This window comes from Myxine glutinosa, chromosome 11, assembly GCF_964187855.1.
Source record: "Myxine glutinosa chromosome 11, kmMyxGlut1.1, whole genome shotgun sequence".
Classification (NCBI taxonomy): Eukaryota; Metazoa; Chordata; class Myxini; order Myxiniformes; family Myxinidae; genus Myxine; species Myxine glutinosa.
In genome coordinates, this window is record NC_136271.1 from 10,736,606 (window position 1) to 10,760,976 (window position 24,371).

The 24,371-nt window shown below is 44.8% G+C and overlaps 1 protein-coding gene across 2 annotated transcripts in view; it reads left to right on the plus strand.

The window, feature by feature from the left end:
* The window catches only part of LOC137436401 (insulin-like growth factor 1 receptor), a 295,186-nt gene that overhangs the window by 219,045 nt on the left and 51,770 nt on the right, over positions 1–24,371 (plus strand). For both annotated transcript variants that reach the window (XM_068130150.2, XM_068130151.2), the window contains exons 13-15: positions 2,951–3,087; positions 3,268–3,433; positions 17,345–17,450. In XM_068130150.2, coding sequence (XP_067986251.2) covers positions 2,951–3,087; positions 3,268–3,433; positions 17,345–17,450 — 409 coding nt within the window. The remainder of the gene's footprint in view (positions 1–2,950; positions 3,088–3,267; positions 3,434–17,344; positions 17,451–24,371) is intronic.

A 24,371-nucleotide genomic window follows, 5' to 3' on the forward strand; every position in this document is an offset into this window, starting at 1 on the left:
GTTTGGGGCAGCTTTGCTGCATCAGGGCCTGGGCCGCTCACCATCATAGAATCCACTATGAATTCTTCATTGTACCAGAGGGTGCTTGAGGATAATGTGAGGCCATCTGTCGGAAAGTTGAAGCTCAACCGAAAGTGGACCTTGCAACATGACAATGACCCTAAACATCTATCTATAATTCCAGTAATCTCTGTGTGTTTGTTTGTACGTTTGTTTGTCTGTGACCGCTGTTTCTCGACAACCACGGGTCCGATATACTTGAAACTTGCCAGGTATATTGCTGGGGACCCGAGGATGTGCCTTTTCAAGGTTTCATATTAATCGGACAATTACTTACCGAGCTATGTCCAAAAAACGATTCAACCAATCAGAGAGCAGCGAGCTATCGCGTGTGCCGAACGTGGCGGACACACTCTGCCTCGGATGGCACATTTGAGAGCGTATTCATTTATTTCACGTTTGCAAACTATGTTGGCGCTATGTTGGCGTTAAACTATGTTTTAAAACTAATAAAAACCCCGGGGGGATTGTCACTGTACTCGCAAGCCGTTCGCCGTTCGCTTTGGCGTTGCGAATGGACCAAAACATTTCATGCACCAAACCATTTCATGTAAAGCGTTCGCCGTTCGCTTTGGCGTTGCGAATGGACCAAAACATTTCATGGACCAAACCATTTCATGTAAATAGAGGGGGGGATATAATTTTAGATATAGATATAGTACGGGCATGCCCTAGTACCAGTAAATCCACCAAGGGATGGCTGAAAACAAAGAAATGGAGGGTTCTGGAATGGCCAAGTCAAAGCCCGGATCTAAATCCCATCGAGATGTTGTGGGGGTATTTGAAACGAGCTGTGCATGCAAGAAACCCTCAGACATCGCACAGCTGAAAGAATTCTGCATGGAGGAGTGGGCAAAAATTTCTCCCAGTCGATGTCAGAGAATGGTAGACGGTTATAAGAAACGCCTACTTGAGGTTGTTTCTGCCAAAGGGGGCAATACCACCTATTAGAGCCAAGGGTGTACTTACTTTTTCCACATGCGAAATTTGCATTTATGTTTATTAAATTATACAATGGACTACAAAATGTAAATGTTTCATGATATTTGTTATATTATATCACCTTTATCTATCAATATTGTTGAAATGAAGATCAAATAGCTGTATGTTGAAATATGTTGAAAAGGTCAAAACTTTACATGGGGTGTACTTACTTTTTCACGTGACTGTATGGGCCTTGACAAGGAAGTGATCCGAAAAGCCAAGAGGGGCAGAAGAGGAAGAAGAGAGCTTGGATGGAAAGTTGGTCATTACTAGGTACCTGTACCAGACAACGGACAATGAGCAACGGAGTTCTTAATGTAAAAACCAACTCCACTCCCAGGAATGATGGAGGGGTTGTGTCAAAGTGGAACAGAGGAACAGAGCCAGGGAGAGACACTGGAATCGGAGACATCCGTTCAGAGAAACGTTTCTCACCTTGAATATTAGTGGACCACGCTGTGAGGGAAGGGAATGGAGAGTGGGTTGTTGTGCGCAATGTTTGTCATGCATGTCTCAAAACAAAGGTAAAATAACTGACCAGTTCTTGTTAAGCCAAGGATTCTTCTTCCTCCTCTTCTTCTTTTATTACTTTAAATACATCATGGATGATGGACGTAATTCAAATTATTGGATGAAATTGGTGTTGTTTGATGAAATGAAATATATATTGGGTGGTTTGGGTGCAAATGCCCTCTGCTGGTTAGGGCAGGAATTGATAATTTTTCAGGGTGCCGTTGATAGCTCGCTTACTCTTCGCGAAGGACACTGTGAGCTCTTTAGCATCCACCCCCAAATTCTGACAGACTTGAGGCCAGTTTAACATCCAACCTGGTGACGACACACACATTGATGAATCACCCTGCCGATGAAACACTGGGATGACAGTTTATAGCTGGGTCGGGATTCAAACCCAGGCTAGACAGCTTTGAGGTGAGTATGCGTACATATAGGCCATCCTGCCTGCCCTAAGTGCATGCTGATTGGCTGGCATGGGTTTTTCCTTCCAATTTGTTTGGCTTCTTTCCTTATAAAGGGTGTTTCCCTAAAGAATGCTTTTTTTTCTCGACCGGATGCACACCTCAGACTTTAATAATTTTTTATCGATTTTCTGCCAGTGGCTTTCACAAGATTCAAATGCGTTCGAAACGACCTCAACAAATTGCAAAAGAGGTCAGTATCACCTTTCATTCCTTCCAGTACCTCGTTGATTATATCCATTAAACGGTCACAGGAACACTGTTCGCTCTCCGAAAAATCCAACAAGCGGTCTTCAACTCGCTCTTTCATAATGGCTCCAAGGTTCTCCGCTGGATTGAGGTCTGGCGAATTTCTAGGCCATTGCTCAAAGCCAACGCTGTGAAAATAATGCAAAACAAAGCCGTGCAGCCTTAACGGGCCTGAGAGTGTCTGCAAAAAGCTTGCGTGCAATTCCAAACATGACACAGGCGATCCTTTGAGAGACTGAGTTTTTCGGTCATATCTAAAAAAAAAAGAGAAAAAATTTAGATAAAATTGAGATATTTTTGGAGACTTTTCACCTCGCAGCACACGCATTGTTGAGACTAGCTACAATTAATTATAATCACTTGTACGTTCACATTGCAGTATGTGTGAGCGCACGATTCGTTTTGGGAAAAAGGCATTCTTTAGGGAAACACCCTTTACAGGTGTAATTCAAATCAATACTCTGTTTTTATCTGTATCTTAAAAAAATAAATGAAAGTGTAAACAAGTCAAATTTTATTAGGAAATGCGAGGATGATTTTTTTAAATAATTCTCAGATGTTAAGAGCAACGAGTTAGTTAACAGTCTATGATAACTACAATTTAGCAAACGCATCTCTCTTTAAGTTGTTGAGTGTGACCTTCGGTAACCAGGAACTTTGTCAATGGTTCTGATTTGCAGTGGGAGCCGATGACATACCACGGTCGGTGACTCACAAGCTCCTGAATCCAACCAAGGTGCACCTAATATGGGACGAACCACCAAATCCGAACGGCCTCATTGTTCTATATGAAGTTTTATATCGACGGGACCAAGAGGTAACTTTGCAAAAACATTTCTTTTTTAAATAAAGTCGCACCCCGTTGAGTGGGCGAAGTTACAGATTCACATGCAAATCAGTTAGTCTGTGATGATTTGTCCAATTCAATATCATATTTTGGAAGAGGATTGGCAGGATGTTCTTATTTGGGGTCCTGGGTTATGGTTTCATTCTACAGGTGACTGGGCAGCCGCGCTGTGTCTCTCGAGACGACTACAAGAAGTATGGAGGCTATCACCTGGACCTACTGCATGCTGGGAATTATACAGTGCGCGTTCGCGCTCGGTCTCTTGCAGGCAACGGCACGTGGTCTGAGCCTGTGTCGTTCTCTATTTCTGTCAGCGGTGAGTCAGGGCCCTTGAAAAGGAGAGCTTGCGATTTTGATTGGTAATCCTTACTATAATAATTCACCGACCGATGTTTGTTTGTTTGTTTGTGCGTCTGTTTCTTTGCCGTGCTACTTCTCCTACATTTCTGGCCCGATTACATCCAGACTTTTGCTACATAGGATCAGCATGGCCCCAGTTAGTGTATAAGGGTGTTTTTATCTTTGCCGGTGGTCTTCGGAGGAGAGGGAGAGGAGGTTGTTGTTTCTCTGTGTAAATGCAAATTGTCATGTGTCGCCTCCTCCAGGTGGGAGAGGGTATTACAAGTCCCTACCATTTACAGTACAGTATTCCTGTTCGTACGTTTTCCAGTGCAGTGAGGTGTTTTGAATTGTAAGCAGTCGGCATGTTTTTATACTTCATGCATGCAACCGGGAGTTTTTATTTTTGGGAGTAATTGAGGTAGCTGTCAGTTGCCTATACACCGCCCAATAAAGGCATGTGGCAGAAGAACGTGTTGGATGTTTTAAACAAGATTGCCCGAAGAGCGGGTACTCTGCTAGTCTGCATTCTGTGGAAGACACAGAACTGCCCATCGCCCATTGTTAAATGCAGTGTCAGCTGTGACACTGCTTCCCACTGTCAGTCATCCTTAAGGATTTAGTTAGGTTATATCCAAGTATCAATTTTTAACTGTTTGGAGCCATGAATTAATGTGTCACACGAACACTTGGTGCTAAGGTCCTGTGAGGTTGCTGCACTTTTACCTTCATATCTTCTTTCCCAGGTACGATTCAGAAACCTTGTTAACTGTATAGTGGATGCTTAAACAGTTAACGTGTGATCGGTACCCTTTCTTGGTCAGGATGTTTGTAGCAAGTGTGTGTGTGTGTGTGTGTGTGTGTGTGTGTGTGTGTGTGTGTGTGTGTGTGTGTGCCTTTGCCTTTGGTTGTTATCTCCATAAATCAGGTTTCAAAAGGTGGAACGGAGCCTTCCCAGTGCTCGAAGTATCCACCTTCAAGTGTGCACACACGTATATGTGTGTATTTGTGTGTGCATGAAAGTTGTTGATGTTGACTAACTATCTCGAAATGTGGGTGGGGTTTATGAGATGGAACAAAGACCTACCAGGTCTCAAAGTGTGTGTGTGTGTGTGTGTGTGTGTGTGTGTTGTTGGTTATTATCTCCATAATTCAGGTTTCAGAAGGTGGAACAAAGTCCTCCGAGGACTCGAATAATCCACTTCCGTTTCAGTAAGGGGTCATGATTCATGGACCAAGTTGTGAAGTTTTCTTGTTCTCAAAGTTTTGTTCCGAGTGCTCTTTTGAGGACCGTCACTGAGCCCTGTACAGTCTCCAAGTGCAGTTTGTTTGTGGTAATATTCCCATGGATGGTTTTTAAGATCTCTGTAAGGTTTTTCTTTATCATTCTCATCACCCCAATTATCACTGGTACAATTTTGGCACTCTTCAGCTTCCAGGATCTTTTCACTTTATTCTTGAGGTCTTAATATTTGGTCATTTTCTTTATTTCTGCATTGTTTAGACAAAAAAACACTGGGTACTGAAACCTCAATTAGCAATGTCTTGTTTTCCTTTTTGTACCTCAGTACTATGTCCGGTCGCAATGCTTTGTTTTCTATGTTCACGCTGGATGGGATCATCAGGTCTTAAGTGAGTGTCACTTCCTTGTTTTCAATCATTGCTTTGTTTCATGTTTCCATTAGTTTTCTGGTTGCAAATGTGCCAAGGTGGATAACTCTACATGCCTTGTTGTGCCTTTGCGTGTACAGCTGCTCTGACATGAGTTTTTTACATCCTGATAGGAAGTGACTCATGCTTTCTGTTTCTACCTTGCAGAACCTACACTTGTCCAATTGACTCAGTCCCGCCATTTCCTTAAAGCCATTCGTGTCGTGTCCTTGGTCTTGGGCATTTAGAATGATTCGTTCTCCGTCCCAATTGAGTTTACCTCTTCTTCGCCGTTCCAATGATCCTGTTTGTGTGTGTGTGTGTGTGTGTGTGTGTGTGTGTGTGTGTGTGTGTGTAGTCATGTTTTCCAGCCCCAAACTGAGTGTCAGACTGGCTCAGGGCTTATATTTTGTGTCCTGTCTGTGTGTGTGTGTGTGTGTGTTTGTGTGTGTAGTCATGTTTTCCAGCCCCAAACTGAGTGTCAGACTGGCTCGGGGCTTATATTTTGTGTCCTGTCTGTCTGTCGCTTTGTCCATCCATACGTCCATCCATCACATCTACTCAAAAATGACTGCACTCATTTCTTCATTGTTCGGCAGATGTATGCAATAATATCTGGGAATGAGGCACGTCAAATGATTACGGGATCAAAGCCAGTTTGGAAAATTTGGATTTTTTTCTCTGAAGGTGGACAGAGGTTATGTTTTCACCCTTGTCGGTCTGTTTGTCTGTCAGCAGGATATCTCAAAAAGGCATGAACGGATTTTGGTGAAACTTGGTGGACAGGTTGGGTGTGTGGCAGTTACGAATTGATTGGATATTGGTGAAGATCCGGATCCCAATACAAGAATTATTAAAAATTTTAAGTGATTCTTCACCATTGAGGGATGGAGGCCAAAAACGATATGTAGATGATATTTCAAAACATTGTGGGCTGATTCGGACGAAACTTGGTGGACAGGTTCGGTGTGTGACACAGACAAATGGATTCGATTTTTGTTAAGGCCTGGATCCAGATCCGGCCAGTCTGTAGTATACAAAACGTAAACTGTTCAGCCTGGTAGAGGTATGCTCTCTACCGATTGACGTTTTCACTTTATTTATGTAATTATAAATTTATCCGCTTGCATTTTGAGATGCTTTTTATTTTACTATTTGAGTTTTTGTAATGAAATTTTCATCAAACCTTTATTTAGAGAAGATAGAGGACAATAATTAATAAGTTTAAAAAGTGTACCTGTTGTTTTCGTCAAGCTTAGTTTGAGTCTAAAGCGGACGTGGACGGGCTTTACCTTTTGGTATTCTTTCTAGTTTACGTAAATGGTTTGGTGTTCCCATCTGGCTCATAATGTGGATATTCCAAGTTGAAATCCCATATATCAATCAGTGTGTGTTTGTCCATTGTCCTGCTGATGTTTATGTACTGTGCATTCAGAAAGTGTTCAGACCCCTTCACTTTTTTCACACTTTGTTATGTTGCAGCCTTATGCTGAAATCGTTTAAATTCATTTTTTCCCTCATCAATCCACACTCAATACCCCATAATGACAAAGAGAAAACAGGATTTTAGAAAGTTTTGCAAATTTATTAAAAAGAAAAAACTGAAATATCACATTGACATAAGTATTCAGACCCTTAACTCAGTACTTAGTTGAAGCACCTTTGGCAGCGATTACAGCCTCGAGTCTTCTTGGGTATGACGCGGCAAGCTTTGCACACCTGGATTTCGTGATTTTCTGTCATTCTTCTCTGCAGATCCTCTCAATCTCTGTCAGGTTGGATGGGGACCGTCGGTGGACAGCCATTTTCAGGTCTCTCCAGAGATGTGTTACGTATTCGGCCCTAATTATGGTTGTTGTTGTTATCATTGTTGGGTCTAGATATTATGCTTATTGTGGCTTAAGGGAAAGGGTTATTGTGGTTAAAAGGTTTAAAAGCGCTCCTGGTAAAATGTGGCCGGAAATCCGGATCGTGACCGGAAGAGGTGGAGCGAGGAAGAAGCGGCGGGAGGAGATCGTAAAAAGACGTTTTGGTTGAAGCTCCGGGCCGATTGGTGGAGCGTACAGGGCGAGTAGACCCTGCGTCCTTGAAAGGAAGTTCGGGCGATAGGAGATATCGCCGGAGTGCTGTGGAGCCTGTGTCGTCGGGTATCCTCATTGAGGTATCATTGAGGCAACAGAGTATCCTTGCCTCAAAGCCCGGGTTCGAGTGAAAGCCGTCCGCCATCTTCGCCACGCGCGCAACCTGCAGTGAACAGGTTTTTGGCGCGTCGGCCGGGCATTATTCCCCGGTGGGTTGCCGGGGACGGCTGTGCAAGAAAGGGGCTTTTGAAGATTATACGGAGACTCGTTGATTGAACCGCAAACGTGTACGTCGGAGCGCGTCTTTGGGAGGTTTCCCATTCCACCGCTATTGTGCTGGGTGTGGATCACGTGACCTGTGGGTTGCTTCGATCGTCCACGCCTCAATTGATTGTGACGGACATTGATCCAACTATCGCTGGAGCGAATCGACCTCGCCTTGGAGGGGTACAGAGACATTGGGGGAGTACTGTGAGTTTGGGTTAAAGGACGAGATAAGGTGGTACCATCTTAAAAATAGTGATTGTAGGGCGAATTGTTATTATTATTTGTGTCGTGATTCTGGTGTGATTTATAATATATTATTGTTTGTTCATAACCCTTGGTGTGGTTTCATTATTGATTTGATTGATTTCAACCAAGGATAACATATCTTTCTGCCGGGGACCCTCTCGGGGTTCGGAGGTTTACCGAGACCAGGGGATAGGGGAGGACCCCGTAACAGAAATTGGGGGCTCGTCTGGGATATAAAATTCCCTAGATTTAGTCCGGGAAATAATTCCCTAACATTCCCAAATTTGGAACTTGTTCCAACATTCCCAAATTTTTCCAAAAAAACAAACAACAATTATTTTTTTTTGTAACATTTCTTGTGTGAAGAAGTGTGTGTGAAGTTCACATGTTCAACAGGTGAACAATAGTCACCATGGATTTTGACGCAGAGAAGTTTACAGTGACCCCTAGTGAAGCACAGTTCAGAGCGTTAGTAAAATCGGACCTCTTGAAATTGGCCAAACATTTTAGCTTGGAGGTCCGAACTAATATGAAGAAGTCAGAGTTGCAGACGGTGGTGATACAATCTATGGTGGGATTAGAAACATGGGAAGAGGTAGCCTGGGATTGGTTACCAGAAGAGCAAGAAAATGTGGAGCTCCGGAAACTGGAGATGCAATTACAGAGCCAGGAAACGGAAACAGCAGAGGAACGAGAACTCCAGGAAAGGTTAAAAGCAGAGGAAAGGAAAGCAGAAAAGGAAAGAGAACTCCAGGAAAGGTTAGAAGACAAAAAAGCAGAGGAAAGGAGCGTGGAACGAGAACTCCAGGAAAGATTAAAAGCAGAGGAAAGGAAAGCAGAAGAGAGAAGAGAAGAGAAACAATCAGAGGAAAGGAGAGTGGAATGAGAACTCCAGGAAAGGTTAGAAGAGAAGAAAGCAGAGGAAAGGAGAGTTGAAAGAGAACTCCAGGAAAGGTTAGAGGAAAAAAAAACAGAGGAGAGAAAAGCCGAAAGGGAGTTAAGGGATCGTGAAATGGCCCTTCAGCAGGAAATTAAACTCAAAGAGCTGGATGTAATGAAAGAACGGGGAGAGGTACCATCCATGCCGACTGGTTCGACACCTAGTCAGAACACCTGGGATGTTGGCAGACATGTGAGGCTGGTTCCACCCTTCAATGAAAAGGAGGTAGCCAAGTTTTTTCCACACTTTGAGAAAGTGGCTCGACTGTTAAACTGGCCAAAGGAGTACTGGTCCATACTAGTGCAAAGTGTTCTGGTAGGTAAAGCTCGAGAGATTTATTCGGCTTTACCGATTGACCGATGTCCAGATTACGAGGTATTGAAGAAACACATTCTCAAAGCCTATGAATTGGTCCCGGAAGCTTACCGGCAAAAATTCCGGAAGGCCAGGAGGAGGGAGAATGAGACCCACGTGGAGTTTGCCAGATTGAAAGAAACCATGTTTGATAGGTGGTGTGATTCAAAAGGAGTTGGAAAAGACTTCGAACTATTGCGACAATTGATCCTGGTGGAGGAATTCCAACAGTGTGTCCACGAGGACATTTGTATACAAGATCGAGGCTCGTGAAAGAGCTAACATTAATCACACAAAAAGACAAACCGACACACAAAAAACAAGAGGAGCGGCAGACAAGATGGGGAGAGAGGGGGAAGGACACAAACACAACATTTGAGAGCAGGGACATCGGGAGAAATGTGCGAGGGGGAGGGCTTGGGGGGAGGTGGGAGAGGAATAAAACATATGAACACTGCAAGGACTCTGGGGTGAATTACCGGGGGTAGAAAAGATCAAGGTTTTCGATGGGGGAAGATAAGAGATGGTGGTGAACAGCTGTTTTAAAGACCTGGAGGGAGGAGTGGGATTGAAGGGAGTGGGGGAGTTTGTTCCAGAGGCGAGAGAAAAGGGGAATGAAAGAGTGAAGGTGAGCAGAGAGCCTATACTTTGGCAGTTTAACCATAAGAGGGTTGCAGGCAGATCTTGTGCGACCTGAAGGAATATTGGGGGGACAGAGCACAGAGAGAGCTGGGGGAGCAAGGCCGGAGAGGAGTCGGTAGAAGACAGAAAGACCACCAACCTGCCTGCGGTGAGTGAGTGAAAGGCCCTCGGAGTTGACTACATCGCAGGAGATTCCAATGATTCTGAAAGCTTTGGCCTCAACAGCGTGAAGCCGAGCAAGGTGTGAGGCAGGAGCACCAGCCCAGAGGGGGGAACAGTATTCCATTGAGCTGCGGATGAAAGCCTTGTATGTGGTGAGGAGCTCAGGTGTGCCAAGGAAGGACTTCGCACGACGGAGGATGCCCAGTCGGCGACTGGCTTTGGAGGCCAGCTTGGAAATGTGGTTTTCCCAAGAAAGATCAAGGCAGATAGTGAGACCCAAAAGCTTGAGCGACAGAACTTCTTGGAGAGGATTGTTGAGAAAGTAGATGGGAGGGTTGTCCAGTCGGTCCTTTGGGAGAGACATTGTAAGAGTGTGAGATTTGTCAGGATTGAAAGACATGTTCCACTTTTTTGACCAGTCTGTGATTTTGTCCAGGTCTGCAGAGAGTGAGGAGGCTGCAGACTGCCGATCTGAGGGATGAGGAATGGAGCGGTAGATAGTGGAGTCATCAGCAAAGAGATAGAGAGGATTTTCCAGAGAGTCGGAGAGGTCATTGATGAAGACCAGAAATAGCACAGGGCCCAGAACACTACCTTGGGGAACTCCAGCCAGAACAGGAAGGGAAGATGAGAGAAATCCATTCAGGGCCACACGTTGCCTACGACCAGAGAGGAAATCCGCAAGCCATGAGTGGAGATTTCCCTGAATACCATAGGAGGTGAGTTTGGTGAGCAGAGCTGGGTGCCAGACCGTATCGAAGGCACGTGATATGTCAAGTGAGACAGCTCTGATTTCCTGTTTGGCATTGAGGACCTCCATCCATTGTTGAGACAGCAGAATTAAAGTTCATCTGGAGGAAAGGAAAGTACCAAAGCTGTATGAGGCAGCAACCATGGCAGATGACTATGCCTTAACACACAGGATGGGGTTCCACAAACTGAACGTCTCGCCCAGACCTAGCCAGGGGAGCTATGGTACATCAGGGGCGGAGAATGAAAATCCATGGGGGCGGCCTCGAGATGAAAATGAGGACCACTCTGACACGCCTTCTAGAAATCAGAAAACTGCGGTTCCAAGACAGACCTATCGTCCGGGGGGCTCAAGGCAGACCGCCGCCCCCATGCCTTGGCAGACCACGAGGTTCTCCTCCTGGCCTACTTGCACTTTTTGCCATAAACCTGGGCACTTGATGTCCAACTGTTATGCTCTCGGAAAGGAAAATCAGGAGTGGAGTTCGACCAGAACGACTCCAAATACGATGGCCATTGTGAGAAATCGCCCTCTAAATGGTTACCAACCATTTATTTCAGAGGGGTTTGTGTCATTGGATGGAGCCTCGACTAACCGGAGACCGGTTATGATATTTAGGGACACAGGAGCACATCAATCTTTAATGCTTGAAGGCGTCTTGCCATGGTCCGAGGAGACGGCAACTGGGGATAGTGTTCGTTTACAGGGGATTGGTGGCTGTGTTCGTGCTCCACTTCATGTCATCCATTTGGAGTCCGATTTGGTGTCAGGACCAGTCACCGTCGGTTTACAAGCCACGCTTCCTGTAGAGGGAGTATCTGTTGTTATCAGGAATGATTTGGCCGGTGGTCAAGTCTATGGTAACCCGATGGTTGTTAAAAAGCCCAGTAGGGAAAATAACACCACACCAGTTAGGGATGGCGACAAATTTAGCAAGTTATTTGTAGGTGGACAACTTCAAAACAAAGGAAGATGTTCTGGAGTCTGCCTTCAGCAAATATGGACCGCTTTTGGAAGTGCTGCTGATAAAAGACATGGAGACACGAAAGTCAAGAGGGTTTGGCTTTGTCACGTTTGAAATCTCAAAGGACGCCAGAGAGGCAGAAAAGGATCTGAATAGCAAGGAGTTGGAGGGTCGGACCATCACAGTAGGGAAGGCATTTCCTAGGGGCCGAGGGGGCTACAGAGGAGGACCACGGAGTAGTAGTGGTGATGGCCGCAATCGATATTATTATGGAGGCTTCCAGAGTTATGACATCTACCGAAGGAAGGATTATCAGAGCAGTGGCCGAGAAGGAGACTGCCATTCAGCTGACTACTGTGACAAGTGGTCCAACCGTGATTGTTAGGAAAGTTAGAAAGAGTTGAAGCACTGAATGCTGTGGAGCAGCCGAGCCAAGATTCCTACACGGGTTAACCGTGAACGCCACGTTCCTAAAGGTGTCCATGTAGACATGGATGGATTTCCTACATGGATTAACCGTGAACTCCACGTTCCTAAAGGCGTCCAGGTAGTGAATATGTCCAGGCCTCACCACCCAACCACCATGGAACCTGGCCCTCAGCTCGGCCTCCCAGAAAAAGTGCTATCGATTGGCTTGACTTTGGATTTTTGATCAACCCCATAACCTTCATTCAAAAGAAACTAAAAGTAAAAATCAGAGGTTGATGAGAGGGAGTTTGGCTTTGCAGGGGTAACTTGGAAATTGAACATGTAAAGGGCAGGGACAATGTCATGGCTGACGCTTTGTCCAGAGTGAATTAATTTTAGGAATTCTGTGGGTGGTGTGAAAGTTTTGTTGCTTTATTTTTGGGGAAACATTGATTACTTGTGTTGGTTTCAAGAATTTGCCTACCAAGAAAGTTTTCGCTGTGTTCAAACTTTCTTTCTTGAGGGGGGGGAAGTGTTACGGATTCGGCCCTAATTATGGTTGTTATTGTTATCATTGTTGGTTCTAGATATTATGCTTATTGTGGCTTAAGGTAGAGGGTTATTGTGGTTAAAAGGTTTAAAAGCGCTCCTGGTAAAATGTGGCCGGAAATCCGGATCGTGACCGGAAGAGGTGGAGCGAGGAAGAAGAGGCGGGAGGAGATCGTAAAAGGACGTTTTGGTTGAAGCTCCGGACCGATTGGTGGAGCGTACAGGGCGAGTGGACCCTGCGTCCTTGAAAGGAAGTTCGGGCGATAGGAGATATCGCCGGAGTGCTATGGAGCCTGTGTCGTCGGGTATCCTCATTGAGGTATCATTGAGGCAACAGAGTATCCTTGCCTCAAAGCCCGGGTTTGAGTGAAAGCCGTCCGCCATCTTCGCCACGTGCGCAACCTGCAGTGAACAGGTTTTTGTCGCGTCGGCCGGGCATTATTCCCCGGTGGGTTGCCGGGGACGGCTGTGCAAGAAAGGGGCTTTTGAAGATTATACGGAGACTCGTTGATTGAACCGCAAACGTGTATGTCGGAGCGCGTCTTTGGGAGGTTTCCCATTCCACCGCTATTGTGCTGGGTGTGGATCACGTGACCTGTGGGTTGCTTCGATCGTCCATGCCTCAATTGATTGTGACGGACATTGATCCAACTATCGCTGGAGCGAATCGACCTCGCCTTGGAGGGGTACAGAGACATTGGGGGAGTACTGTGAGTTTGGCTTAAAGGACGAGATAAGGTGGTACCATCTTAAAAATAGTGATAGTAGGGCGAATTGTTATTATTATTTGTGTCGTGATTCCGGTGTGATTTATAATATATTATTGTTTGTTCATAACCCTTGGTGTGGTTTCATTATTGATTTGATTGATTTCAACCAAGGATAACATATTGTTACGGAATCCAACGTCGGCCTTCCCCACTTACCAAGGGGGGATTAGTCCCCTCGCTTATATGACTGACCGACGTGGTCCTGGAGGTATGACGCCACGGCCGGTCGACGCTGGGTAGGGTATTAGGCCTAAACCGTCCTATTACCTATTAAAATACCAGCGCTCCCCGACACGCGAGGAAATACTCCCCCGCTCACGGTCGCAGCCTAATGGATTAGTTGCGCCGAGCGAAGCGGACTGCACCGTGAGCCGGTTACCAATGACTAGACCCGATTTATTCGTTGGCCGAATCGCGCCACGTACACTCAATATTGAAACCACTAAAGCGACCGAATGAGAATGAAGAAGAAAGAAGGAGAAGAATGGAGGAATAACAGGATTTATTATTATTTATACAAGCCAAAGCAAAAAGAGCAGTCATGTTATATACAGGGAAATGGAAGGAGCAGGAGACACAGTGAAATCATTAGCTTACCTATTAACAATCTTAATTAATAAACCCCAGGACAACGTGTACGACAGACGAACATTCACACTTACACGGGGAATTGCAGGGTGGATTGGCTGGAGGGAGAAGGTTCAGCTCGGGCTGGAGCACGGTCGGGCCGGCCGCTGTTACTTCGCGGTCACCTCGGCAACGTCGTCAGACGCCCACGCTGCGGTCGCGTCCGCTGCCGCGGTTCCCAAAGCTGCCCTGGTTCACACCGCTGCGGTTCGAGCTCCCCTGCTTCAAGCTGCTGCGTCGCGTGCTCTTTCGGGGTTCTCTCCCTTCTCTCCCTCTCTCCAGCTTGGTTTTCACAGCCCTCTCGTTCAAGCTCTCCCTCGCGAGGCGTCCCGCGGCGGTCTTTATAGGCCACACCCTCAAACCTTTTTGAACCTCCCCCAAGCGTTCTCTCTCCGCCCGCTCAAGCCAAACCCCTCGTTCTTGGTTGGTGGATTGGTGCCGCTCACTCCTTCCGATCACGAGGGCGGAGACACGCCTTTCTTCTCTGAGGCTTAACCACGTGGCTAATGGAGCCAAATGCAGCAAAGTGGCGTAAGGGAGGCAAAATGCAGCAAAGTGGCGTGAGGGAGTTAAAATGCAGCAAAGTGGCGAAAGGGAGTTAAAATGCAGCAAAGTGGTGAAAGGTGGCACTTCGAAGATACCGTGTCAGAGGGATCTACCTTATTTAATTCGGTGCAATGAAGTGTCAATTTAATGGGAAACAGAGCCTTCAACTACATAGATTAGGGACATAACGACCGAGGGAATTTATGATTGGCTACGTGTTGCGGTGGCCTAACTACGGACGACCTTTGACCTTTCTTTACACTACGGAGGGTGATATTTACAACAAGCTTTACCTCAAATTACACACACAATTCCCAAATTCGGTACAATATCTTTCTGCCGGGGACCCTCTCGGGGTGCGGAGGTTTACCGAGACCAGGGGATAGGGGACGACCCCGTAACAGACGCTTGATTGGGTTCAAGTCAGGGCTCTGGCTGGGCCACTCAAGGACCTTCACAGAGTTGTCCCTCAGCCACTCCTGCGTTGTCTTGGCTGTGTGCTTAAGGTCATTGTCCTGTTGGAAGGTGAACCTTCGGCCCAGTCTGAGGTCCTGAGCGCTCTGTTTCAGGTTTTCATGAAGGATATCTCTGTACTTTGCTCCGTTCATTGTTCCCTCAACCCTGACCAGTCCCCCAGTCCCTGCTGCTGAAAAACACCCCCACAGCATGATGCTGCCACCACCATGCTTCACCGTTGGGATGGTATTGGGCAGGTGATGAGCGGTGCCTGGTTTCCTCCAGACATGACCTTTAGAATTGAGGCCAAACAGTTCAATCTTGGTTTCATCAGACCACAGAATCTTGTTTCTCACAGTCTGAGAGTCCTTCAGGTGCTTTTTTGAAAACTCCAAGCGGACTTTCATGTGTCTTTCACTGAGGAGAGGCTTCCGTCTGGCCACTCTGCCAAAAAGCCCAGATCGGTGGAGTGTTGCAGTGATGGTTGTCCTTCTGGAAGTTTCTCCCATCTCCACACAGGATCTCTGGAGCTCAGCCAGAGTGACCATCGGGTTCTTGGTCACCTCTCTTACCAAGGCCCTTCTCCCCCGATTGTTCAGTTTGGCCGGGCGGCCAGCTCTCGGAAGAGGTCTGGTTGTTCCAAACTTCTTCCATTTAAGAATTATGGAGGTCACTGTGCTCTTGGGAACCTTCAATGCAGCAGAATTTTTTTGTCGGCTGCCCCAGATCTGTGCCTCGACACAATCCTGTCTCTGAGCTCTGCAGGCAGTTCCTTCGACCTCATGGCTTGGTTTTTGCTCTGATATTCATTGTCAGCTGTGAGACCTTATATAGACAGGTGTGTGCCTTTCCAAATCATGTCCAATCAATTGAATTTACCACAGGTGGACTCCAATCAAGGTGTAGAAACATCTCAAAGATGATCAAGATAAATGGGAGGCACCTGAGCTAAATTTGAAGTGTCATAGCAAAGGGTCTGAATACTTTTGTCAATGTGATATTTCAGTTTTTTCTTTTTAATAAATTTGCAAAACTTTCTAAAATCCTGTTTTCTCTTTGTCATTTTGGGGTATTGAGTGTAGGTTGATGAGGGAACAAATTAATTTAAACGATTTCAACCTAAGGCTGCAACAGAACAAAATGTGAAAAAAGTGAAGGGGTCTGAATACTTTCTGAATGCACTGTATGAGCTCCTTCATGAGCCTTGGATCAATGACAAAGAAAATAATCATATGTAACAGGTGGTTAATGCATACAAAAAATAGTACGAGATCCCGGTTGCCAAACATAAAGGAGTAATTCGTATGACATATAGTTTCCCAGAACAGGTTAGGTCAGCGTGAAGTGAAGCAGGCTTGTGATGTCATCAGAGGAAACTGGCAAGTAGGTCACTTCAAAAAGGTTTCTAGTGGTCAGTGGGGCCTACCGTTTCCTCCTGCTTTAGGCTTTACGTGTCTAATTTTATTGAGTAGTGATACAATGATCCTGTAGGTGCTTTGCAGACAAAGGAAATGCAAATTAAGGGATATCAGGAGACATTGCTATCCGTTTTACAAAGGCAGTGAAGGAAATCCGTTGCAATATAATTATTCGATTAATGACTTAATTAATAGATTTTTTAAAAAGTTATTGATTCGGATCAAACGGTGGTGGTTTATGTATTATATTAGCCAATTGTTAATTCTTTTATGATTATTATATATTTATTTTCATTATTAATCATTTATTTATTTTCTTTCTCATCTGGCCAATATCTCAGGCACCTTTTGAGCTCGGAAGCTGATATTTGGACATGACAATGACCAAGTGATTTGGCTGCAAAGGGTATTTTTGATTTATTGATTAAACAATTAATCGATTAATTATTTATTGATTAATCAATTAATTATTTTTAAAAATTGATTAATGACATTTAATTTTTTTTCAAAAAGTTACAGCTTCGGATGAAGCACTGGTGGTTTAGGTATTCTATTATCCAATTGATTAAGAAAATATTTTATGATAATTATTATTTGTTGATTTTAATTATGCAATTAATCAAGCAATTATTGTGCACCTCTCCCTCCCAATGTAGTCTCCATGCGTTTGGGGATGTTATTTATTTATTTGGCATGGGGGCGGTGTACTTTGAATGTATCTGTACTTGTCTGAGTTTATTTTTGGGGAGAAAAACTTTGCAAACTTAGCACCTTGGAGGATGGACAGCTCAATTTTTTGGGATTTCATTGAAGGATTTTAGCATCACGATTATAGCGCATATTTTGGAACAGTAACTAAATCGATGAAAATAAATCTGTCATTACCTCCGCCTGGTTTCACCCCATGTTTGTTTACTTGTCTGTCTGTTTGTTTGTTTGTGAGCAGGATATTTTTAAAAGTTGTGGACGGATTCAGTTTGGCTTGTTTCTTCTTATTGCATTTGCTGCAAATGATCTTTCACACACTAACCTCTCACAACTTATCTCACCCTTGCAGATCCAGAACAACCCCCGGTGATCGTGCCAATAATGGCGACCGTGGGCCTATCCTTATTGCTTTTCCCAGTTGCGGCCTTCGCCTGTGTGATGTTCATGAGAAAGAGGTAACGTTTCACGTCAACGAGGGGAAGAATCATTTTGGCACGGGAGCACAAACGGTTGTGGATACGGATTAACCACAACGATTCGCTTTGTGAACATTTCACGAAATAAAACTTGCGTTTTGCTATGGTGATGAATGGCCGGTGTGAAGCCGAGGCTTTTTGTCTTTGTTTTGGCACCGGAACACTCATTGTACCATGAGCTTATCTCTCCGGTTTTGTTGGAAAGTGCATGTGACTCGGTCAGTATGATTAGTTTCATTTCTGAATTGCGTCTTGGTTTGTTTGTTTTGGGGTTTTTTCCTCACTTGGCGATAAAGGGACCAGCATTGTACAAAGGTAAACCATAGCAGGGTAAGGTTATTTGAGGGACCAATTTGTGCCACATTCCCAACCGATTGCATTTCCACTGCTTAGGGAGAGCCTATAGATCATTTGAGGCCTTAGTGAAAGTGAACTAAACTTTAGTGTTGTTTTATTATCAAGTCTCCCTTCCTACAATGGGGGGAGGGGAGGAGTGGGTTGTATTGTAATCAGCTCCATCTGTCTGTCTGTCACGCTATCTCCAAGACAGTTGGACAGAAATTCACCAACCTTGGTATTATGATCACCACATGGCACGAAGGTGCAAGAACAATGTCATCTTTAGCTCCGCCTCCTGGAGCGGGGTCAAAAGGTCAAATACCAAAAAATTCAATTACGGGCACAATTTTAAATGGTTGTTTTATTAAACTTTGTATGTGCAATAAACATTGGGGATGTCATACTCCAGGGGATTGGTTAGGGTCACAGGGGTCAAAACAGTGAAAATAAATTCACATAAAATTTGATATTGGGCCAAATCTGGTGGAACTCTTTACCATCTTTTAATTTTGCCTTTGGTGGAAAGCTTGGGGATTTGAGATGGCGCGCCATTGACTTGGCTCTAGTTTTGTTTTGTGTTTCTTAATTTTCTTTCTTTCTTTTGCAACAATTACAATCACTCATCACTTTTTTTCTCAGCCGATCCTCTTCAAATTTAGAATTGACGTATCTTGATTCAATATACCCAGCTGCCTCTTCAATACCTTTTAAATTTAGGCATCCGTTACATTTTTTAAGGGGTGAAAGTCGAAATACTAAAACCGAACATTTTACTTTACGATTTTATTACCTCGGCCCCTGAAGGTGGATGAAGATTATGTTTTCACCCCTGTCTATTTGTCTGTTTGTTTGTTTTTGTTTGTGAACAGGATATCTCAAAAAGTTGTGGACAGATTCGGACGAAACTTGGTGCACAGATTGTGTGTGTGACAGGGAAGAGTTTATTCGATTTTGGTGAAGATCCGAATACAGATCCAGATGCGAGAATTTTTAAAATTTCCAAGTGATTCTTCACCATTGAAAGATAGGGCCAAAACCGACATATATCATGATATTTCGAAACGTTGTGGACGGATTATGACAAAACTAGGTGTATGAGTTGGTTAGGCAACAAGAACAAGCGATTGGATTTTGGTTGAGTTCTGAATCCAGGTCCGGGTTATCAGTGGGATACAAAATGTAACTGTTCAGCCTGGTGGAGGTATGCACTCTACCGAGTGCTGTTCTAGTTGTATTTGTTTAAATAGAGATGAGACTTAGCACTATGGTGCTTTCAAACAGCCATTATAGAGACGTGTAGAAAACAAGGAAATAGCAATGGACTCCGTCCGGCACTGGAGGAGGCCATTCGACCCATTATGCGTGCGCTACGTCAACACCATATACTGTCACCCATTTTAATCTACACACAAGTCCTGCCAATACTTAGTACCCCTCTTCCCCCAATGCATGTGGGTACGGAATTACAATGCAAATTTATCTACCCTTGCTGCTGCCACTACCTTTCCACGGAGACCATTCCATGCATTAACTAGTGTGTGTAGTCGAGTGAAAGACCCCACCTTACTAATGTCTTAACTCTCCTCTTCATCACTCTCAGGTTATTTCCCCTAGTCCTATCGTTGTCTATTCCACTGAAAAACTCTTCTGCACTCATTTTGTGTATAACCGTAAACATCTTTATCATATCCCCTCATAACCACCTCCTTTCTAATGTAGAAAGCCCAGTCTCCTTCAACCGCTCCTCATAGTTGAGTCTAACGAGGCCCAGAATTAATCTAGTACCCCTGTGTTGAACCCTCTCTATGCCAGCTACACTACCGGTCAAAAGTTTTGGAACACCTCAATTTTTCCAGTTTTTATTGAAATTTACACAGTTTAATGTCTCAATGTACCCTGAAATTAAACATAGAACAAATAAGCAATTGGAGATAAAAAAGAATCATGGAATCATTTTGTTTAACAAAATTTAATTTAAATTTTTGACTCAGCAAAGTAGCCACCTTTTGCAGATATAACCGCCGAACACACACGTGGCATTCTTTCTACAATGGAAATCAAATATTGTTCGGGAAGTTCTTCCCAACACTGTTGCAGAAGTTCCCACAAATGTGTTGCACTTGTAGGTTGCTTTGCTTTCACCCTTCTGTCCAGTTCATCCCAAACCAGCTCGATGGGGTTTAAGTCTGGAGACTGTGCTGGCCATTCCATGATTTGAAGCCTACTGTCTTGTTTTTTTCCTCGAAGGTAGTTTTGACATAGCCTGGAGGTGTGTTTAGGGTCATTATCTTGCTGTAGGATGAACCCCTGACCAACTAGGCATATACCAGAGGCTATTGCATGGTGCTGCAAAATGCTGTGGTAGCCCTTTTGGTTCAGGGTGCCAGTCACTCTGTGCAAGTCGCCGACTCTGGATCCAGCAAAAGAGCCCCAGACTATCACGCATCCTCCTCCATGTTTGACAGTTGATGTCACATACTGAGGAGACATCCTTTCACCTACTCGACGGCGTACAAAAACCCTGCGTGATGAACCAAAGATTTCAAATTTTGATTCATCGGTCCATAAGACCTTCTTCCAGTCTTCAGTAGTCCACTGGCGGTGGTTCATGGCCCAGGCAAGTCTCTTTTTCTTATTTAGCCATCTCAGCAATGGCTTTCTTACTGCCACTCGACCTATCAAACCTGAAGCTTGAAGTCTTCTCTTCACAGTTGAAACTGAGACTTGCTTACTTCGACCATTGTTAAGCTGTGCTTGAAGCTGTTATCCTGTGAGCCGCCTATCACGCAAGCTGTTGACTCTCAGAAACTTGTCTTCTGATTCTGTTGTGGCTTTGGGTCTGCCAGACCTCTTCCTGCCAGAGTTTCCTCCAGTTTCCAATATACTACTTCCTGCAGTGCAATATCTTACTGTAATTCACCAAATGTCCGTCTGTCTGTTCGAAGGTACCGTAAAAACTGCTGAACCCATCGCAAAGATATTTTGGGTGGGTAATCCTGGGACCCCTGGGAGTAAAATAGGCTATTTAGTTTTCCCAATTTCAGCTTTGGTCTCCAGCATTCTCAGGTTTGGACTCCCGCATAACATTCGCGTTCGCATAACGTTCATTGTGACGATGTTCTCATTGTGACGATGTTGTGATGATGTATGTGTTCACGGTAGTGTTTGACGTGACGATGTGAACGTAATTTCGTAATGTTTTTCGTTTAGTAATCCTTTAATGAACGTTTAATGTTTAATGAACGTTTAATGCCCTTCGATGTCCGGGGCCGCACGCGCGCTACACTGGATGGGCCAGTGTGTACCTTGGCCCTTTGCCGTCAGGCTCGGGCAAACCGCTGAGCCCCATTCGTGATGGGGACTGGGGCTTGAGACAGTGTCCCACGAACGAGGAATTCCCAGTAAGCGCGAGTCATCAGCTCGCGTTGATTAAGTCCCTGCCCTTTGTACACACCGCCCGTCGCCGCACAAACATCACAATGAAACACAATCACAATTCACATATTCGTGCAATTCGAATCAATATGAATAAATAAATTCGAATTCGAATATTCGAATGATAATTCGAATATTTTCGTCACAATGAAAACATCGTCACAAACGGGTACTGGAGACAATGTGACAAACGTCACAAACGGGTATAATATTGGAGAGGCCATTGCCTTTTCATTTCGGCTTCCGAATTGAAGCCCCACCCTTAGGGCGGGTACCGTTGCTAGTTGTCCAAATAATGCTTCGGAGGGTGTAATAACACACTGTTCCAATACTGCTTTTATACAGGCAGGGGGTTTGTAATCAAGTAATCAGCAGAGGCTGGGACACGTGTAGGAATTGTTTGCATCAACTTTCAAGGCTTAATTTACTTACATTGCTGCAGAACAGCTGTAAGTTGTTAACCCATTACTTGTTCCCTGAAGAAGGCCTTTTTTTACAATATAACTGTGCAATTTACATCATTTTCCCGTTTTTTCCAACTTAAACTTTTTTAAAAACCTTGAGCAGTTTACTGCTTACCTTGTAAACCTCTTTCTTCCAACGCAAAATTGACAACATCTACAACAGCTTGACCACCGCCGCACCCGCTCCCCCTCCAACCACCTGCCCCCCCTTGTCCTGCCATCCCCTGTCTCGGTTCTCCCCAATCTCCCCTACTGACCTCTCTGAACTCCTCATAGGAATGAAAACTGCCACCTGCACTCTTGACCCCATCCCCTCCAGCTTTGTCAAGGCCTCCCTCCCTGCTCTCTCTCCACTTATCATTGCAACAATAAACTCCTCCCTGTCTACAGGCATCGTCCCACCTTCCCTCAAAATTGCTGCTGTTACCCCCATTCTGAAAAAACCTGGACTAAACCCTGACACCCTAAACAACTTCAGACCCATCTCCAACCTACCCTTTCTGTCAAAAGTTTTGGAACGTGCTGTAGCCACTCAACTCAAACATCACCTCTCTGCCAATAACCTGTATGAAACATTCCAATCCGGATTCCGCTCCAACCACAGTACTGAAACTGCTCTCCTCAAAATCACCAACGACCTTCTCCTCTCCTCTGACACTGGCAACCTCAACATTCTCGTCCTCCTCGACCTCAGCGCTGCCTTTGACACCATCGATCACACCATCCTCCTCACCCGACTTGAATCCACCTTTAACGTTACCGGCACTGCCCTCTCTTGGATTAAATCATACCTCTCTGACAGATGCCAGTTCATCTCCATCAATAACTGCAAATCCCCCACTGCTCCCCTCCCCCAAGATGTCCCCCAAGGTTCAGTTATTGGCCCCCTCCTCTTCATCCTTTACCTGTCCCCCCTCGGTCACTTAATCCGCCATCATGGTCTACAATTCCACTGCTTCGCCGATGACATCCAGCTTTTCATCTCCACCAAGTCCGTCTCCACCGACACCCACTCTATCCTGACAAACTGCATCACTGAAATAAAATCCTGGCTTCAAATCAACTTCCTCAAGCTTAACTGTGATAAATCTGAAATAATCATCATTGGCCCAAAAACGCTCACAAAATCCACCCATAACTTCGCCCTCAACATCGACGGTATCCCAGTATCCACCTCCCCTCACATCCGGAATCTTGGCGTCATCTTTGACCAAACCCTCTCCTTCGACAAATACACTAAACAGATCACAAAGTCAGCCTGCTTTCACCTGAAAAACATTGCCCGTCTCCACTCATCCCTCTCCTCCACGGCTGCAGAAACCCTCATCCACGCCTTCATCACCTCCCGTCTGGACTACTGCAATAGCCTCCTCTATGGTTCACCCTCAAAAATCACCAATAAACTCCAATACATTCAGAACTCCGCTGCCCGTCTACTCACCCATTCCCGGACCCGTGACCACATCAACCCCGTCCTTTACAAGCTTCACTGGCTCCCCATCCCCCAGAGAATCCAGTACAAAATCCTCCTCTTGACATACAAAGCCGTCCATAACCTGGCCCCATCCTACCTGGCTGACCTCCTCTCCAGACACACTCCCACCCGCAACCTCCGCTCTGCTGGTACCAACCTCCTGACCCCCTCCATCCGGACCAAATTCAGATCCTTGGGGGGACAGGGCCTTCTCCATCGCTGCTCCCACCCTCTGGAACTCACTACCTCACACCATCAGAGACTCCTCCTCACTCACCACATTCAAAACATCACTAAAGACCCACCTGTTCAACACTGCATTCAACATTCAACCCACAGCATTTAACCCCTGACTATCTCTTCTCCTTCTCCCTCCTTTTGCTTTAAATATTTCCCTATTGATTCTTGTCTTTTTGCAATTGTTGTTTTCATGTATTGTTATGCATTATGTTTTCCACTCTGTCAAAGCGCCTTTGGGCTTCTTGAAAAGTGCTATACAAAATAAATGAATTATTATTATTATTATTGTACCATTTCAGATTATTCACTGGACAATAAACTGCGTAAATTTCAATAAAAACTGAAGAAATTGAGGTGTTCTAAACCTTTTGACCGGTAGTGTATGTCCTTCATTAGATATTGGATTAGAGTTACTAGAGAAATACCCGTGCTATGCACAGGTGGGAGGCCAGAAGCAAACAGGCAATGCAGATACGGCGAATGCTAAAGCATGAAACCAATAAATTCCACATTCCTGTAGCACCTTCAGTCGCACGTCAGACATGGACAGCAAGTTCGTGAAGGACTTCCATGAAAAACGTACCCGTTTGCTAAACAAACGGGTACGATCACGTGGAGAAAAATCGATTGTGGGACCGAGGCGAATCTGGATATGGCGATGGCAAAATATCAGAAATTGAAGGTTTTTTTTATTTTAAATGATTCATATAAACATCCGTTGAATCATATCACACGCAAATCATCAACATCTAAACAGTATCTTTAGAATTTCAATAAAAGCCACATCACTGTTCATATCGGTAAATATTATTCCATCGTGTTTCAAATCGTGATCGATACACTATGATCGTGATGATTGTGATCGGGAATCGTGAATCGATATTATCTTGTTCACAATCGCTATGTCGTATGTACTCCCGATACGTGCACCAAATTCCCGAAACGTGT